This window comes from Nicotiana tabacum, chromosome 1, assembly GCF_000715075.1.
Source record: "Nicotiana tabacum cultivar K326 chromosome 1, ASM71507v2, whole genome shotgun sequence".
NCBI classification, from domain to species: Eukaryota; Viridiplantae; Streptophyta; class Magnoliopsida; order Solanales; family Solanaceae; genus Nicotiana; species Nicotiana tabacum.
This window is the reverse complement of record NC_134080.1, coordinates 6,838,574-6,858,477: the sequence shown is the minus strand read 5'-3', so window position 1 is coordinate 6,858,477 and position 19,904 is coordinate 6,838,574. Positions and strand designations below refer to the sequence as shown.

The following is a 19,904-nucleotide window of genomic DNA, read 5'->3' as shown; positions in this document are numbered from 1 at the left end:
TAATACCAACATAGAGTCACCACTCCTAGTTGATGCCAACACAGGGCCTCCACTCTCTAGTTGATGCCAACATAACCTAATGCCAGCATAACCTGATGCTAACATAGGGTCACCACTCCCTAGTTGATGATTTTCCAACAATAGGGTCTCCAATCCCTAGTTGATTTCATTTAGATATAGGTTCTCCACTCCCTAATCTTTTTTTCCCAAGGATACACAATCTTGATTTTTATTGCATTCAATAATGAAGTAGTATAGAGTTTTGGTTACAAATAACTCACGAAATTTTTCTAGTGAAAACTGGGACAGAAAAATTTCATTCGTTTGTTTGTTTTGGTATCTGAGCAGGTTATACCTCGAGACACAAGGTTCGAGACGATCAAAAGAAGAAGTCTCAATCCGGAATAAAAGAAAAAGAAGAAAAGAAAAAGAAGTGAACTCAAAGTGTAGAATCAGAGAAAAATGTGGACTGCTCAAGACATGATTGGAGTCATAGGCTTTGCATGTCCCGCATTGATCCGAAAAGTTGAAGGAGAATGAACTAGCACTTGCAGCTAACAAGCATCAAGATTCAGATCAGAGTCTGCATGAAGAACCAACCAAGACTCAAGATCAAGCTTTAGAAGATTTATAGATATGAATCTTGTAACCCGTAGCTGATAGGCTTTGTTAGTTTAGTTTTTCATTTTGATTTTGGTGTAATAAGGAGCTCAGCAAGCAGAAACAACAGCAACAACAGTGAAATCACAATTATTCAGTAGTCCCAGCTACCAAAACTTCCAGAACTACACTGACCTGATTCCTTTATAGCCAAGGATATGTAGGCAACTTCTAAAGCAAGGTTTAGTCAAACTTTTTCAAAATGCTTCCCATGGAGTATCCAAACGGGTAAAATCGCTCGTGATTACTCACTTTATCTTTGTCCAAAAACTCTTCATGTTTTCGAGCAAAGATGGGCAGTTGTGAGCACCTAATTTTTGCCCTATGCCTAAAATACTCTAAAAATAGTAATTGCTTTTATGAAATTTTCAGAATCTTCTCATACTTAGTAGCATTTCAAATCATGAAAATAACAAAAAAATATGTTATATTTTTAGTCTTTGCATTTTAGATCTAACTGCATAAATTGAAAGCATTATTAAAACGAAAATCACAAAATGATGTTCATTTTTATATTTTTTTAGCTTTTAGTGTTAAATTAATAATTTTCTTTCATTGATTTAGGATTAATTAATTATGTAAGTAATATAAATAGATAATTAGTTTAATTTTATAAATTAGATTAATTTAGGACTTAATTTAAGATTTTAATTAATTTAATTAAATTTTTAAATCAAAGAAAAGAAAATAAAAAAAGGAGAAGAGACTATTTTTTGAACCTCAAACTAGATTGGGCCAAATTTAAATGACCCAAATGATTTAAAATCGCCCCAGCCCATTACCCAACCAGACCCCCCATCTCTCATTAAAAGCATTCACCCTCCAAACCCTAAAAGATAATAGATCAGAAGATCCCCCTCCCTCCCTTCTCTAGGAAAAAAACCCAGCGCATTCCCCCTTCTTCTCCACTCATACTCTCACACAGACTCCCCTCCTCACACACATAATTGATTCATACTTTACTCATCTGTACATCTAGAAGAAGAAAAAATTCCGAAAGAAAACCAGATCTGAAAACTAAAAAAAAAATGCGTTGGAAGAACAAAGAAGAACATTTTTCTATCTGCGAAAATCTTCACGTTCTCTTTTTCGGGTTGTTTCAAAAATTGTGACATGATTTAAAATGGATACTCCGGTTACCCATATTAGCAAAAACAAAAAACAAAACGAAAGTTTGTTGCTGATGGCATCTTCTTTGCGGATCTTAACGGAGTGTTGACGCGTGAAGTGTTGGGGATTTTGCTTTGCTCGCTGCTGTCTCTGTACCGGAATTTGTACAAGATGCTCTCCTTAGCTAAGAGCTAAGAGATCTGGGAAAATTTAAAGCATTCAGATTCACTTCCGTCTTACGGTACTGTTTCGATTTCAACTTAGTAATTAAGATTGGTTTAATAATGCTCACGATGTTATTGTGTTTTGCTTGCTCAAATTGCTTTCTTTGTTAGTGTAGTTGACTGAACAGTGCTAATTATGGCTAGAATGAAATCATTTGGTAGATTATTGAATACCCAGTTGCTTGTTTTCATTTGGTTATTATAAATGTAGATAGTAAAAATTAATGAGAGGAGGGAATTGATGAAGCTATGTTATGTATTTACACTCTGTCTAAATGAAGGCACAGTCTACAGTTGTTGAGGCTTTAATTGTTTCTTCCGAATTAATTGTTCCGATCAACTTGCGTACAAGACATGTTTTGGATCAGCTTTTTCTCGCTTTAATTTCTCTCTTTGTAAATTTAAGTAGTAGTTTGTAAATTTAAGTAGTAGTAATACATTTGCTTTTTTCTGTGGTCTCCATTTTTACTTTTCGTAAATGAGGTTGTGTCCTTAAATATATTTCTTGACTCTCACATCAATTCCATATCCATAAGCCATGGCTTCATAATAATCTCAAAGTAGTCTTAGAAAGAATAAATCACGAACATCGTAGCCTGCTTTAGGTGCGATTAATAATAATTATCGTGATTGTGTACACGTTCGCGTGACATAGTTACGATTTCCAAAATTAACTAAAGTTATGCGTTCCCGCAACTTCGGCCGAACAATCTTAATAATTAATAAAGCGCAATTAATTATGTACACGTTCGCGTGACATGATTTTAGCGCCCCAAATAAAGCGGACTTATACACATGTAGTCCATTTCAAAGATAAATCCATAAAACGCCATAACTAAAACGGTAAATGATAAAAATGCACATAGGTTTTAAAACATGTAAGTAAAATAATTTAATTAAGTCAGGTATGATTAAAGCGACGATGCTAAAATCACGGAACTTTACATCATTAAAGTTAAAGAGCAGGTGAAGGAGGCGATTCTTGATTTCTACCAAGAACTTTATACTGAAAATGAGGATTGGAGGCCTACTGCCTCCCTTGAAGGACTAGGTTGAGCTCTCTTGAGAAAGAAGAACTGGAACATGATTTTGATGAGGAGGAAGTTCTATATGCCATCAATTTTTGTGCACCTGATAAGAGCCCTGGTCCTCATGGCTTCACTATGGCGCTTTACCAGAATTGTTGGGACACCTTAAAGTTTGACATAATGGGAGCTCTTAGTCACTTCCATGCCAATTGCCATATGGTTAAATCCTTTAATGCATCCTTCATTGCTCTTGTCCCTAAGAGAAAAGGTGTAATTGAGCTCAAAGACTTAAGGCCAATTAGTCTGATAGGTAGTGTCTACAAGATCATGGCAAAAGTTCTTACAGAAAGGCTGAAGAAAGTGATTGGAAAATTAGTTTCAAGCTATCAAAATGCCTTCATCAAAGGCAGGCAGATCACTGATGTAACTTTTATTGCCAATGAAGTGCTAGATTGGAGGCAAAAAAGTGGCGTTCCTGTACTTTTATAAAGCCTTTGACAAACTCAACTGGAAGTTCCTTGTCTCAATTCTTTGGTAAATGGGATTTGGGGTGAGATGGATCAAATGGATCAAGTACAGCTTCTCAACTATGAAGTATTCTATCTTGTTCAACAGGAGCCTTATAGGTTTTTTCTCTCCTGGAATAAGGCAAGGGGATCCCTTATCCCCTTTTCTCTTCACACTGGCAATGAAGGGACTTAGTAAAATGCTTGAAAAGGCCAAGCAATTACAATGGATAGAAGGTTTCAATGTGGACAGAGCTCAAAGCTCCCTAGTCAATGTATCACACCTACTGTTTGCCGATGACACTCTCATTTTCTGTGGTGCAGAGAAATCTCAGGTTCAGTACTTAAACCTTACTCTCATGTTCTTTAAAGCTATGTCAGGGTTACACATCAACATGTCCAAGAGCATTTCTACCCTATTAATGTGGTTGCTGAACACCACTTTCTACCCTTGAATAAAAGTCCAGGAACACCACTTTTTTGCCTCCAATCCAGCACTTCATTGGCAATAAGAGCTGCATCAGTCATCTGCCTGCCTTTGATGAAGGCATTTTGATAGCTTGAAACTAATTTTCCAATCATTTTCTTCAGCCTTTGATGAAGGCATTTTGATAGCTTGAAACTAATTTTCCAATCACTTTCTTCAGCCTTTCTATAAGAACTTTTGCCAAGATCTTGTAGACACTACGTATCAGACTAATTGACCTGAAGTCTTTGAGCTCAATTGCACCTTTTCTCTTAGGGACGAGCAATGAATGATGCATTAAAGGATTTAACCATATGTCAATTGGCATGGAAGTGACTAAGAGCTCCCATTATGTTAAACTTTAAGGTGTCCCAACACTTCTGGTAAATCGCCATAGTGAAGCCATCAGGACCAGGGCTCTTATCAGTTGCACAAGAATTGATGGCATATAGAACTTCCTCCTCTTCAAAATCATGTTCCAGTTCTTCTTTCTTAGCAGACCTCAGACAACCTAGTCCCTTCAGAGAAGCTTTTCATGGCTCTTGACCTCCTTATGCAGTTGAATATCTCATTCTCAAACCTACAAACATTGAAGTTGCCCCCTATAACCCAGCATTCATTCCAGAGGCCTCTTACAGCCGCCAACTCATTCCAAAGGTCGACCATTTCCCAGTTAGTATGAGGTCCGTAAACACTAGAGAAGAAAAATCTGAAATCTACCAGGGTGCCTTCAAACAAAGCTGAGATAGTGTGTTGACCTTGATGAGAGTCTAAATATCTCCACTGTCCCTTGTCCCACATGATTAGAATACCACCCCTACTATCACTAGCTTTAAGTCCGACCCAAGCTACCCACCTTGAACCCCATACATGCCTTACCATTGACACAGAACAATTTTCAGTCTTTGTTTCTTGTAGGCATACGATGTCTAACCTCCATTTTTGAATACGTGACTTAATAGTGTCTCTTTTGCACAAATCATTGAGCCCCCCCCTTATATTCCAGCTTATAATTTTTGCCTTCATTCAGAGAAGGCTCTGTGAAACTTGCCTCTGCTTGACTTACTTCCTCTATCATAATTAACTAAGCATTTCAGCTTTTTGGCAATAATCTCCCCCCTTTTCTTTGGAGCCACAGATTAAGCTTCTTACTTAAAAAGTTGGTGTAACCATGTAAAACAGTGCTGTTGAAACAGAGTACTCTTTCAGAATTAAAGTGGAACAAATTGAGCTTTCCAAGCGAATACTTTCTGCCTTGCCTTCTGTTGCTTGTTTTGATATACCTCTATCACATATTAGTCCCACTACATTGCAACATATTTCACTTCCCTTATGCATGTAACGTACACTTTTGACATTGCAGAGTGATGACATTTCTTTAAATCTCCTGCAGGCTTTATAATTTGATGGAGCTGGAGGATAGCATTTTAGATTTCTCTGATGAAGAGGAGGGCTTCGAGGATGATGATGTTAAAATGAATGATATTGAGGAAGGAGAATTGGTTGAGAGGATTTCTAAGACTGGATTAGAGGAAAGTGGTGATGCATGTGCTAGTTTGACCAATCCCGTTTCAAGCAATAAAAATCAGAGACCCAAGAAAAACAAGAGGAAGAACAAGCGTAAGAGAAGTTCTTCGGGTCCAAAGGTCACAGATATTAACAGGTTTGTTACGCTAACCATACTCATTATACCTTTTCAAGGGGAAAAAAAAGCTTTGCGTTGCTTATCACCATATGCATATTATGTTTATTTCCTTACAGAAAGCATTATTGAGCTTGATCTAGTTTGATGAAGGGAAGATAATTGCCTTTATGGGTTGGATACCATATGATTGATGCATGGATTTAGTTTCTTTTATAATCTAGCCATATATAAGTTGTGCCAAAGACTAACATTTTAGTCAAAGTTGTTGCTTCATTTTGTATATACTAGTCGTTACAAGAATTAACATCTTTATTATTTGTTGTCGAAATGTAGCAGGCTTTGACTTTCTCTTTGAATTTTTGTCTTCAGATTTGTATTGGATGTCTGTAAACGCTTGAGAGAGCGGAAATCTTATCTCATATGGACTGCGGTTGGTTGCCTTGGAGTATCTGCTTTGAGTGATCTGGTCAAAGAGGTATGCTTTTTGTTCTATATGCTTGTTTTCTTAAATGTCGACTTTTGTTGTCATATCTGATTGTGGTTTAACCCATTAGTTTAATTTTGAATTTAGACAATTAGTGTGAGCATAACTTCACCAATCTGCCCACCCCCCCCCAAACTCAAAAAAAAATACTAAATAAGTCAATTTAATTTTTATTGTCACACAGATCCCGAAGTTGGATTCGCTGAAGCTTATGACCTCCATCTCAGTACTCATAAAGATGATCTTTTATTTATTTCTTTAGCTACCACAGATTGGGCATTCTAGAATTTATCTACCCCCTGAAATCCAGACTTAAACCTTGGGTGCAATTTGATGAGCTTTTGCTATTGATATTCTATGAGTGAATTTATGCATTTGTTGGTGTGCGACACCCTTAATTTCTCATATTGGAATGAGTCGGATGCTCTTTTCTGGGAATACCCTGCTTCTGTGGACATGCATTTTACTTGTAAAGAAGTTGAAGTTTTGTGAGTAGAAAACTTCAAAAACTTGAAAAATAGTCTAAACCACTTCTTGGAACTAGAAAAATTCATGCTGAAAAACTTCCCAAATATGGTCACTTTTTATAACCAAACAACGTTTACAAAATATTTTTGAAAAAAGTGAAAAAAACTTATGGCCAAACGGGAGAGGGTAAATTATTCTATTGAATGTTCAATTGTCAATTGGACGTGTTTGGTTGTACTTAACTAGCAGCGAATTGCTGGCATATGGCTGTTGCATGTGAGGGTCTGATGAGTATTTTTGCATAGTTTTTTTGACAAGTGAATAAATTAGGCCAGAATAGAACGAAGTTCTGGATTTTGGCAAAGGCAGAGCTTCTGCGTTTTATGATTGGAAATGATAATTTTGCTCCGGAGCCTATTTGCTTATGAAGATGATAGTTGCCCGTCCAAAAAAAAACCTAGACCTTTTTTTAATGAAGGATTGCATGTATGTGTTAACGTTTATTGTTCTCTAGCCAGTGAGTTATACATACATGTTTTCGGTCGTCATACCCCTTTTCCTGCATATCTAGTGCATAATTAAAGAGAAAAGCTATAAGTTTTTATAAATTATAAGTTCTGTTACAATTGTGAGTCAGTTGATCACGCTGCAGTAAAATTTACAGGTGGATGCAATTCAGAATTGTGGTGGCCAGAAGACTGCTGATGGCAGGCGTTTCCGAACAGGCGGTGGGATATTATGGAGCATCCTTAAAGTGCGAGATCCAAATGCATACAAAGAGATAATGAAGAAAGGGCAGGAGTTTGAGGTGGGTTATAATTTTTTAGCGTTTATCTTGTTGATAGTTATTCCCTGTGCATGTGGCAATTTTGTGGCCCAACCTGGAAAGATCATGAGTTCCATCATCAGGTGCTGAAGATTTTGTTCTACCTACTCTCAAATAAAAGAAAAAATAAAGCAGGTAACGTTGAAGAAAAGAAATAACCTTTCCTTCTCCCAAAAAAAAAGAAAAAGAAAGAAAGAAAAGAAGTAGCTTTTAATACCAATCAAAAAAAGAAAGAACCTTTAATAAAGGCTACATGGAGGTGTTTGTAAGGTTTACTTTCTTATTTGGTAAGTTAAGATGAGATATAGCTTTATATATTGTTTGACTCCACTCTATATTATTTAGTTCAAGTCAAATATTATGAAATTACCAATGTATCTTTGCTCGTTGCACTACTGTAATGCTCTAATTTTCAAACTGCATATTTGGTCATGTTAGTAATTTAAGAAAAATGTTTGAATGTTAAGTGAGTATTTTTGTTGTGCTCTAGTATCACTTCCTCGAAATTAAAATGCACAGTTTCTGGGAAAGCCTCCAGCCTTTGGATAGCCATGGTTATTCTTGTTGCAAGGACTATATTTATCTTACCTATCAAAAACACTTCTCAGTTTTTGCTATTTCTCGTAATTCTAATGATCTTTCAATGATAGCATGCATGCTGTATTTGTAAACAATTGCATATATAATTTAAACCGTCAGTATGCTGGTCACTTCTCCTATTATGTATCTATATACCAGTGTTCATTAAGAGCCTCATTTCAATAATAATTGCAGAAGCAATTTAAGCAGGCTAAGCTCAAGCAAGAACCACTCCCAAATAATGAAGCTTCTTTCGAGAGATCTAGCCAGACCACTGTGGGAGACAAAACTACACCCACTTCTAAAGATGTGTTGCTGCAACAAGTTCAGCAGTCAAATAGTGGAGCCAAACGTGCATCTGTTCATGACAGAATAAGGGTGCCCATCACGTATGATGATATATTTGAAGGAATTGATGAAGGAAGGGAATCAAGGGATTCGTTGGCTTAATACCTTTTGAAAAATCGCTCATATGATATGGTGGAATGAGGCGATCTGAAAGATATATAAAACTCAATGCAAGTGGCATATGACGATCAGCTTAGACTAGGGGATTGAAATGAATCAACTTGATTTTTGATGGTCTTCTATGGGGTTTCAAGTTGAATTTCACTTGTGAACTCCTAGATCCCGTGGAACTGTTCCCTTCCATTTTGTTCATTCTTATTCAGAGTAAATACATATCTTTGTTGTGGCCCGAAATTGTTCCAAATCAAATTTACACTTTGAAATTGCTTATAAGAATGGAAAGAAGTCGTTGCTTGATAGCATTAAGGATTGATTTTGTCTGTAAATTCTTTTGCATGAAACTTGTGAAATCATGGCTGTAAGTGTTGCCTGGTGCCTGAGACACTTGTGTAGTGTTGATAACCAAGTAATAATATGATGAACAATGATCAATTTTTTTGTTGGTTCCTCTTTATCCTTATTTATTTCTCAACCTGGAAATGAGTCTTATCAAATGTGTCTATGCACACACTAGCAACTTACAACTCGCAAGAGATTATAGCCATATATCTTTGAAGTCTTCCTACATTGGACTCCAAAATATTGATCACAGAAATGAAAATCTGGTTGATTGTTCTTAACTATATTGCTAAATTTCTACAACAGAACCCAAAGTTATAGTAGCTCAAGTACAGTGAACTTCTATATAGCTGTGGCTTTTGCAGTTTGGATAAATGAAAAGCTTGTATTTGGCCATAGTTCAAGTACTATTTTGCAAGAATAGGCAGGACATGGCAGCGCGTGGCCATGGCACGAGTTCGGGCGTCGCAGGGCATGGCCATAGCACGACGCAGAGCGTCGTAGGGAATGGCAGGGTGTGGCCATGGCACGAGTTAGGGGCACGACGCAGAGCGTCGTAGGGAATGGCAGGGCGTGGCCATGGCACGAGTTAGGGCGTCGCCGGGCATGGCAGGGCGTGGACATGGCACGACGCAGAATATAGCAGGACATGGCAGGGCATGACCATGGCACGAGTCATGGTGTGGCAGAGCGTGGCCAGGGCACGACGCAGGGCATTGCAGGACATGGCAGGGCGTGGCCATGGAACGAGCAGGACGTGGCAGGACATGGCAGGGCGTGGCCATGGCACGATATAGGACGTGGCCATGGCACGATGTAGGACATGGCCATGGCACGACGCGGGACATGGCAGGGCATGGTCATGACACGACGTCGCACCAAGCCGCACCATGTCGCACCACGTCGCTCCACTGCGCACCATATCTAGTGCTAGCCAATGCTTAGTAACAACACAATGATGTTGGCGGTGGTGGGAAGTTGCGGTAGTTCGAGCGATAGCGACCGACGACGGTTGGTCGATGCTTGGTGGTTGGCGGCGGTGGTTTGAAATCGGAATCACTTATGGTGGTTGTGACAATAGAGGTGCCTCATGCTTATTGGTGGTTGGTCATCTATATGCTTTTATAATAATATTATGTATTTTACCTATTTTTTTACAGATTTTCTATTAATTTTTATGCATTTTTTGTAATTTTAAATAGTTTTTACGTTACTTTTTTATAAAAATATTTACTCTTTTATGTGTTATATTATTACTAGATGTATTGGAAATTTTCTAGATTGTTTTTTCTATATTTATAATAATTTTCATATTATTTAGTATTTTATTAAGCATTTTTCGTTTTATAATAAAAATATTTCAAAAAAGTATTCCTTTTTGTAAAAAAATATCATTTACAATGTTTAAAAGTCATTTATGAGTATATTAGCTAGGTTGTACTTTAGTTTGTATAATTTGTTGTTGTACATGTCTATTATGATTCTCTAGCCAAAACATGTCTACTCCTGTCACTTGGATTTTTTTTAAAGCATATATAAGTGGGGTAGAGGTGTTGAAAGGTACTTCAAGGCGCTTGCTGTCAGGCTGAGGCGGGCATGCATGAGGGACGCTGGCATGGGGCGTGGGCATTGGGGGCATGCACGGCTTGTCCGTGCTACGTCCCCGATGTTCGCAAACCACGCCGGCAAGTACTCGTGTGAGCTCGTAGTACGTCTGGTGGCGACACCGCTCGTGGCAAACATTGGCTTTTGGCAACAAACAGCGGAACATCGTGCAAGTAGCGCCGCAAGGTGCCATGCACATGGGGCTAAGCTCAGTACATGTCGATTGCCATCGAATATTGCGGGCAACATCGAGGGGCGACATTGCTCGTGGCGGCTGATGGCTTTTGGCATCGGAATAGTGGAGTGTCGTGCAAGTAGCGCCACAAGGTGCCATGCGCATGGGGTGAAGCTCAGTACATTGCCGATTTTCATCGGTTGTTGTGGGTTGTGTCTGGCATCGCTCGTGGCAGCTGATAGCTTTTGGCAACAAACGACGGAGCATCGTGCAAATAGCGCCGCAAGGTGCCATGCGCATGGGGCTAAGCTCATGATTGCCATCGATTGTTGCGGGCAACATTGGGAGGCGACATCGCTCGTGGCAGCTGATGGCTTTTGGCAACGAACGACGGAGCTCAGTACATTGCCGATTGCCATCGGTTGTTGGGGGTTGTGTTTGGCATCGCTCGTGGCAGCTGATGGCTTTTGGCAACGGAGCGTCGTGTAAGTAGCGCCGCCAGGTGCTATGCGCATGGGGCAAAGCTCAGTACATTGCCAATTGCCATCAGTTGTTGCGGGCAATATCGGGAGGCGACATCGCTCGTGGCGACTGATGGCTTTTGGCAACGGAACGATGGAGCGTCGTGCAAGTAGCGCCGCAAGGTGCCATGCGCATAGGGCGAAGCTCAGTACATTGCCAATTGCCATCGGTTTTTGTGGTTTGTGTCTGGCATAGCTCGTGGCAGCTGATGCTTTCGGCAACGGAACGACGAAGCATCATGCAAGTAGTGCCGCAAAGTGCCATGCGCATGGGGCGAAGCTCAGTACATTGCCGATTTCCATCGGTTGTTGCGGGCAACATCGGGTGGCAACATTGCTCGTGGCAGCCGATGGCTTTTGGAAATGGAACAACAGAGCGTCGTGCAAGTAGCGCCGCAAGGTGCCATGCGCATGGAGCGAAGCTCAGTACATTGCCAATTGCCATCGGTTGTTGTGGTTTGTGTCTGGCATAGCTCGTGGCAGCTGATGCTTTCGGCAACGGAACGACGGAGCATCATGCAAGTAGTGCCGCAAAGTGCCATGCGCATGGGGCGAAGCTCAGTACATTACCGATTGCCATCGGTTGTTGCGGGCAACATCGGGTGGCAACATCGCTCGTGGCGGCTAATGGCTTTTGGCAACAAAATAACGGAGCGTCGTGCAAGTAGTACCGCAAGGTGCCATGCGCATGGGGCGAAGCTCAGTACATTGCTGATTGCCATCGGTTGTTGTGGACTGTGTTCGTGCCTTTCACTTGTGGCGCCTTCTTCGTTTCTACACTCCAACCCCCTGTTTGTGCTTTGCGGGGCTTGTTTTGGCTTTGCAATGCTGGCATCGGCAACAACACATGGTTGCGCGTCGCGTGTTGGGGCTGTTGTTGGCATGCATCGGCGAGGCAAGTGTACGTGCGGCACATGAGTGGTGTTCCACTTGTATGGCTAGGTTGGATCCCTGCTTGAGCAACAACGTCCTAGCCCGCATACCATCTCAGTCATGACACAAGCGCAAATTAGGCTTGTTCAGCATCGGTTTTCTGTGTTGCATACCTAATGCCAAGGCATTATCAAGCACAATCGGTTGCCTTTCGCCCCTAGCGTTCGACGTGCGGGGTGAACCAAAAGCTGCAGTTATGTCTCAGGTCGTCCTCGCTTCGCCCTTCGATGGCTTGGTCCATGACTAGTATGCTCGGACTCTCGGATTTGGTAAACGCAATAGGCATGGGTTATTCATTGGCTTCTATCTGCCCAAAGAATACTCCTTACGAATGACGGTCGTGCTCATCTTGGACTTGGCCGTGCCCTTTGGGTCGGCCATGCTCATGCGACGCCGGCGTCAATGAGCAATGCTACATGGTTGATCCTGCCAGTAGTCATATGCTTGTCTCAAAGATTAAACCATGCATGTGTAAGTATGAACAAATTCAGACGGTGAAACTGCGAATGGCTCATTAAACCAGTTATAATTTGTTTGATGATATCTAGTATTCGGATAACCATAGTAATTCTAGAGCTAATATGTGCAACAAACCCCGACTTTTGGAAGGGATGCATTTATTAGCTATAAGGTCGACGCGGGCTCTGCCCGTTGCTGCGATGATTCATGATAACTCGATGGCGGCGACACATCATTCAAATTTTTGCCCTATCAACTTTTATAGAATTTACTCATTTTTAGTAACAAATTCATTTTCTAAAAATGTTAATTACATATTTCTGATTATAAGTCAGAATTTGGCGGCAAAAATTATAGAACATAAAATTAGAAAATAATTATTACGTAATTACTAGTTACTAGTATTAATTGTTAGAGCAACAATATTTACACCTCATCACATTCAAATTCGAACTTCAAAGCATAGCAAGGTGGGTCCCGCTTACAGCTTCTCCTACACACTTCCTCCCTCCATGTTATATCATACACCCGCTCTTCCCAATTGGCGGGAATTTTTCAAAAATCCCCCAAAATCAAAAACCCTAATTCGCGCAAAAATTATTTAAATCCCTAATTATCTTATATATACAACAGAGTCACCCAGTCAGTCACATCTCGCTAACATCAAGGACCAATCCATATTCCTCTCCTCTAGGTGTTCGACGAAATTCCTCACAGAGAGGTAAAAAATGTATGTGGTGAAGAGAGACGGTCGACAAGAAGCTGTTCATTTTAATAAGATCACTGCTAGGCTTAAGAAGCTGAGTTATGGACTCAGCCCTGATCATTGTGATCCGGTGCTTGTTGCTCAGAAGGTCTGTGCTGGTGTTTATAAGGGTGTTACCACTAGTCAGCTTGATGAATTGGCCGCTGAAACTGCCGCTGCTATGACTGCTACCACCCGGACTACGCCTGTGTGAGTCCCTCTATATATCTGTGCTTCTGTGTTTGTTTGATTTTGTTGATCTATAGAAATGCTGTTGAATTTTAAGCATTTGTTCAAGTTTGGGACTCATGTTGCCTCTTGATTTAATTTTATGTATGTGTTTACTTTCTTTTCGTTGCTTTGGGGTTTAGTTTCAAATGTATGTTTCCTCAAATATCTGATAAGTTTAAACAATGTAGGGACTCTACTGATTTATTGGTTATGTTTATATTTGGAAATGATATGTTGGTCTGGAATATTGAAATATTCGCTTGTGAGTTGCTAAAGTTGAACATTTTATTGAATTTTATTGCTCGTTGGAATTGGTGTTTTTTCAAATTCAGACTCTGGTTTTCTTTTTCAGTCATGATTTGCTGAATTTGAACATTTTTAGTATTATTTTTCAGTTTTATCTCTTGTTTTTCCCTGTCTGGTCCCTTGTTTTATAGTGCTCAACCTTGCTTCTGTATGCATATTAGCTCATTTTGGATCTAGGCAAAAGATTTTTTTTTTTTTTTTTTTAAATGTGCGGTTTCAGAGTAGATAATGTTTGTTCATTTGATTTTTGAGTTATGTAATGAAGCAATAGAAAATAGTAATTAGACTCTTCCCTTGCTTTTATGCTCATTGAAATAATTCAAAGGAGAATTCTCTTACATATGCATATATGCTGAAATTAAAAAGGAAATTAAATATATGAGATGTTTGGCTTCAAATGAGGAAGTGGGGAGACCAAAGGAGTTTCTATTAACTCCTCTCCTGTTGTAGGATAGATCGGCTGACGCTTATATAGTGCATCCTAGGACAAGGTACTTTGTCTGTAATGAACATATTAATTAATCTCTAATTTGTTCAAAACTCTTGAAAGTGCAGCTGGCCGCAAGGATTGCTGTGTCCAATCTGCACAAGAACACCAAGAAATCATTTTCTGAGACGTAAGTGATTTGAATCAACGTTTGTCCTTGGCCTTCCGTTTTCTTTTTTTTTTCATACAAAATGCATGTTGGTATAGTGATTAATAACCAAGTGCTGGTTGTAATATTGGAATATCACAGGATTAAGGACATGTATTACCATGTCAGTGAGAGATCTGGATTGAAGGCACCACTGGTTTCTGATGAAGTGTACGAGATAATCATAAAGGTATCACTGCCATTTGAAATTTTCCTTTATGTTTAGGTATTGAATTACGGATAAGGCTTTTAGGTGGATCAAGAGCTTGTTTATAATTGCCTTTAGATACCACTTGTTAATAACTTTCCTTTTTCTCTCAGAATGCTGCTCGTCTGGACAGTGAAATCATATATGACAGAGATTTTGACTATGATTATTTTGGTTTCAAAACCTTTGAGAGGTCTTACCTCTTAAAGATTCAGGGTAAAGTTGTAGAAAGGCCACACCACATGCTGATGAGAGTATCTGTTGGGATACACAAGGATGATATTGAATCTGCCATCAAAACGTATCATTTGATGTCTCAACGATGGTTCACTCATGCATCTCCAACATTATTTAATGCTGGAACTCCAAGACCTCAAGTATGTCAAACTTTTATTTTTTTGAAAGCTGTGTTTTCTTTTCTTGATTTGATGATTCAACTAAGTCATCATGAATTTGTTCCACTATGTTATAAAAACAATCCAACATTGACCTCTCCTGCTTAGTGACATCCTTAGTAGAAAGTTCCCTAATTGTTTACATTGTGTTCTTTTGTGATTTGCAGTTAAGTAGCTGCTTCCTGATATGCATGAAAGAGGACAGTATTGAGGGTATATATGATACTCTTAAGGAATGTGCTGTTATTAGCAAATCAGCTGGGGGAATTGGAGTTTCTGTGCACAACATATGTGCTACTGGGAGTTACATTCATGGAACAAATGGGACATCGAATGGAATTGTTCCTATGCTGCGTGTATTCAATGACACTGCTAGATATGTTGACCAAGGAGGTGGCAAAAGAAAGGGTATGGCCTCATTCCTGTGCTTACTTTAGAATTCAAAAGTGTAAGATGTAGGGACTACTTTCACTTTTTCTCACTGTGTTATGCTGCATGTAGGTGCTTTTGCTGTCTACCTTGAGCCTTGGCATGCCGATATATTTGAATTTCTGGATTTAAGGAAGAACCATGGGAAGGTATAGTTAGTACTCTTCATGTCATCAATTGTTTAATATATCTGTCTAGTGGGCCTGCACAAGTTCTCTGCTACTGCAGTAGAATATTCCTTACTCCTTTCATATGATAAAGCTTGTCCATACTCAGCAATTCGACAAGATATGGGTGATGTTTCCATTTCTGCAGGAAGAGCATCGGGCACGAGATCTTTTCTATGCTCTTTGGGTGCCAGATCTTTTTATGCAAAGAGTCCAAAGCAATGAGCAATGGTCTTTGTTTTGTCCAAATGAGGCTCCTGGACTGGCAGATTGCTGGGGTGAAGATTTTGAGAAGCTGTACACAAATTATGAAAAGGAGGTAAAATCAAATCTTGTACTGAGGTTAATTGTACACTATTTATAGGGTGGATTAAATGATCCTTTCAGCATTGATCTTAAACAATGTCCTTTTGTCAATTCAGGGTAAGGCAAAGAAGGTGGTTCAAGCACAAAATCTTTGGTTTGAGATCTTAAAGTCCCAGATAGAAACTGGGACCCCTTACATGTTGTACAAGGTGGCTTTCATATGGTTCTGTTATTCTTCTCATTGTTTGTCTGTATGCACTTAAAGTTTTACTCAACCACTATTCTGTTTGTTATTGTAGGATACTTGCAATAGAAAAAGTAACCAGCAGACTCTTGGCACTATCAAGTCGTCTAACTTGTGTACTGAGACTATTGAGTACACAAGTCCAACTGAAACTGCTGTGTGCAATCTTGCTTCAATTGCTCTACCAAGATATGTTAGAGAAAAGGTAGTTAAAATTTATATATGCTTTACAACATTACTTGTCCTACTTTTGCCTTGCCTCTTAGTGTTGCATTGCCTTTATGTCTTTCAGGGAGTGCCAAGTGAATCACAACCATCTAAGCTTGTCCGGAGCAGGGGTTCCAAAAATCGATACTTTGATTTTGACAAATTGGCAGAGGTTTGATTTATTCTGACTACCAACTCCTCTGACATGTTTTTCTTGGATATTGTTCTTGATTTTGTTCTGTTTGCCATATGTTACAGGTTACTGCATTAGTCACTACAAACCTGAACAAAATTATTGATGTCAATTACTACCCTGTTGAAACTGCAAAAAGGTCCAACTTACGACATAAGCCTATCGGAATTGGAGTCCAGGGTCTTGCAGACACATTCATGCTGCTTGGCATGGCATTTGATTCCCGGGAGGTAAGTGCTGTCGATCATCTTTCCAAGCTGTACATTTATTCTAATGATTCTGATCTTATACTTTGTCTATGTATAGGCTCAGCAGCTAAACAAGGACATATTTGAGACAATATACTACCATGCATTAAAAGCTTCTTCTGAATTAGCTGCCAAAGAAGGCCCATACGAGACATATGCCGGAAGTCCTGTAAGCAAGGTGTTTATCCTTCTGCTCCCAGATTTAACTGATGGGTACTGTGCGGATAACTTGTTTGGCCTTACATTGTGTGTAGATGGTCATCCAGAATTAGTCAAAATAGTTGCTAGACTGTTAAGTGTCCTAACCAAAAAAAGAAGGCATCTCCTTACTAGTTCAAATTTGAATATGTGATACAAGTTTAAAGATAATCCTGAAAATGCTGAGAACCAAAATAATACACAATATTGTAGAACACGAACTGACTGCCAGATTTTATTTTGATTCAGTATTATCAATTCACATTGCATTTCCACTGAAGACAATGTTGTGTTCAGGGTACTATCCAGCCAGATATGTGGGGGAGTAACACCATCAGATAAATGGGATTGGCTATTCTTATGTCTATGATTGTCATTGATTGAGAGTATATATGTATTCTGGCTTTTTTCCAGTATTCTATTTCATTTGTTCGCTGATACCTCGTGGAATCATCAGATGTTGAATGGTGTCCCACTCGATAAGTCATTGCCTGAACATTTTCACCAAATGCACCTATAATTTTTCACTTCATTTAGTTGGATGCATTCAAAAGCCAATTATGACAGTATACATAAGTTTCACCTCAACTAATATTGGTCTATCCTCATTGATTGCCATATTCCGAGCTGCATGAATAGCACCATAAACAGCAATAGCACTTTGTATACTTCTTATTCCATAACCTAGTCCCTTTGTCACAATGCCATCACCTGCCACAAGAAGAAAAAAGAGGAGAAGCTAAGGAGATAACATAGATTAATCACATTCCCATGTCCAAAAAATGTAATTTAGTTCCCCCTTTCAGGTTTTATATATGCTTTATTTTCACTTAAATAATATAATTAAGTAAATACAAGTGTATCCTTTCTAACATGTTAAACTTTTAGATAAGGTGGTAACACAATTTAGACCGAATTAAGAGGAAATGAATTTACTTCGGAACTGTTCATATACAGGGGTGCTTGGAAGAAAACTTGTACCATCTTTAAATTTAAAGAATTGCTTTCTGGGATTCCCTGCAAGCTTGTACCATTTTTATATTTAGATTTTTCTATAACAATTTGATATTTATTGATAAAAATAACTTTTGGTGGTATCGAGCTTTAGAACTACTCATGGTCAATAAGAGACTAAAAATATTGTCGCCAAATTACACCAATTATTTTAATTTAAACAGGGACCTTGTCTCTAAAAGATAATCTGGGACGACCAGTTAAAGGTTGGTTGCTAAAATGGTTTAACGATTGAAATATATTTATTTTTTACGACCAGATTTTCTGTCCATCTTTAAAAGTATTATACGACCAGATTTTCTGCCCATCTCTAAAAGATAATCTAGGACTAGTTGGAGGTTGGTCGCTAAAACGCTCTAACGACGGGAATATGTATAATTTTCATCGCCTTTTGGGGACGAGATGTGCAGTCTCTAAAAGTATTTTACGACTAGATTTTTTGCCCGTCTCTAAATCAATTAACGACCAGTTTTTTGGACCCGTCGCTATTGACTCTTAGCGGCGGAAGCTATTACGACGGGTTGCGACCAGCTGTGGCCCGTCGTTATTTCTTTTTTGGGGACCAGATTTGGTCTTTTAGGGACTAGATTTCCCTTCCTTAAGGCCGTTTTTCTTGTAGTGAGTAAACATAGACTAATGAACATGCTGGCCAATTGGCATAATTGGTGCGGAGATAATCCCGCACCAACACGCCAATTGGCAATAAAGTTGAGAACTCATGCCAATGGTGTTCACATTTGAACTTTATTACCAATTGTTAATGAACATCCCACCTATCCAGGCCATAGGAATTCACTTTCAGAAGAATATACTTATGGACATCCTCAGCAGGTTATCTATGCGGTCTCTTCATCAATTCAAATGTGAACATTGATCCCTTACCCTTACTTTACGATGAAGCATCTCAGTCATGCCAAGAATGATCCCAATTCCCAAAAATTTCTTATTTGCCAAATATCTCCCAAGGATGATCTATTTAGCATCAATTGTTGTCCATTATAGTAAGTTCAACAGTTGAGAATGTACAAAAACTTGATTGCCCTTCAAACTCTGAACCACAGTCTTGCAAAATCTGTTGTTGTGGTGATGGCTCGGATGTTATGGAGGTTTATGATAATATTGTTTAATACGACATAATTTTGCTATGGAATCCCTCCACAAGAGAATCAATAGTGCTTCCAGATCCAAAATTTCCGACTGAGGTACTTTCTTGTTTGGGATTGGGTTATGACTCAACTAGTGGTGGCTATACGATCCTTAAGATTGTCGAGAACACATGTGATGGTCGCGTAGTACCTAGTGAAATTCTTGTGCTGAAAAGTGGTTCATGGAGAAATATTGATACATCCTCATAGCATTTGCAGTGTGTTGTCTGGTATGCGTTCTTTGGCATTTGTTCATGGGGCATTTCATTGGATCGGTTTTTCAACAACTTTTGATGTGGTTTCATTTAGTATTTCAAATGAAGTTTATGCAGAGATACCTTTGCCGGTGCAAATATGCTTGATGAGAGACTTCATTGGCGTTTCAGCATTGGACGAAATGCTTTGTTCTTATTCTACTAATGAGGAGACAGACACTTTTAATTAATGGGTAATAAAAGTTTATGGTGTCAAGAGCCTTGGAGGGCATTGTTTACTATAGTATATCCTGGAATTCATATAACTATGCCGAGATATTGGTTTACGAATGGTGAAGTGCTATTTTGGTGCTTTCATTTTCAATGTGGTTGGAATATATTTAGGACATCGAGAGGACCATTTGTATTATGGTCTCAAGTTGGCATTCAGAATGGATTCGCTTTTACAGAAAGCTTAATCTAAATATGGCTGTCCAACGGGACGGGACGGGACCAAATTAACGGGACGGGACAGGACGACAT

General features: G+C 39.1%; 1 protein-coding gene and 2 pseudogenes across 1 annotated transcript; all 3 read left to right on the top strand.

Moving 5' to 3' along the window:
* Positions 1-1,491: 1,491 nt before the first annotated feature.
* Positions 1,492-8,910, top strand: LOC107806079 (uncharacterized). Its single transcript, XM_016630195.2, has 5 exons — positions 1,492-2,011; positions 5,388-5,657; positions 6,009-6,114; positions 7,256-7,399; positions 8,192-8,910. The coding sequence occupies exons 2-5, from the start codon at positions 5,401-5,403 to the stop codon at positions 8,444-8,446; spliced, it is 762 nt and encodes a 253-aa protein (XP_016485681.1). The 5' UTR covers positions 1,492-2,011; positions 5,388-5,400; the 3' UTR covers positions 8,447-8,910.
* A 4,168-nt stretch (positions 8,911-13,078) lies between these two features.
* LOC107782289 (ribonucleoside-diphosphate reductase large subunit-like) lies at positions 13,079-17,446 on the top strand (annotated as a pseudogene).
* A 1,300-nt stretch (positions 17,447-18,746) lies between these two features.
* On the top strand, positions 18,747-19,612 carry LOC142161885 (putative F-box protein At1g47790; annotated as a pseudogene).
* Positions 19,613-19,904: the final 292 nt, after the last annotated feature.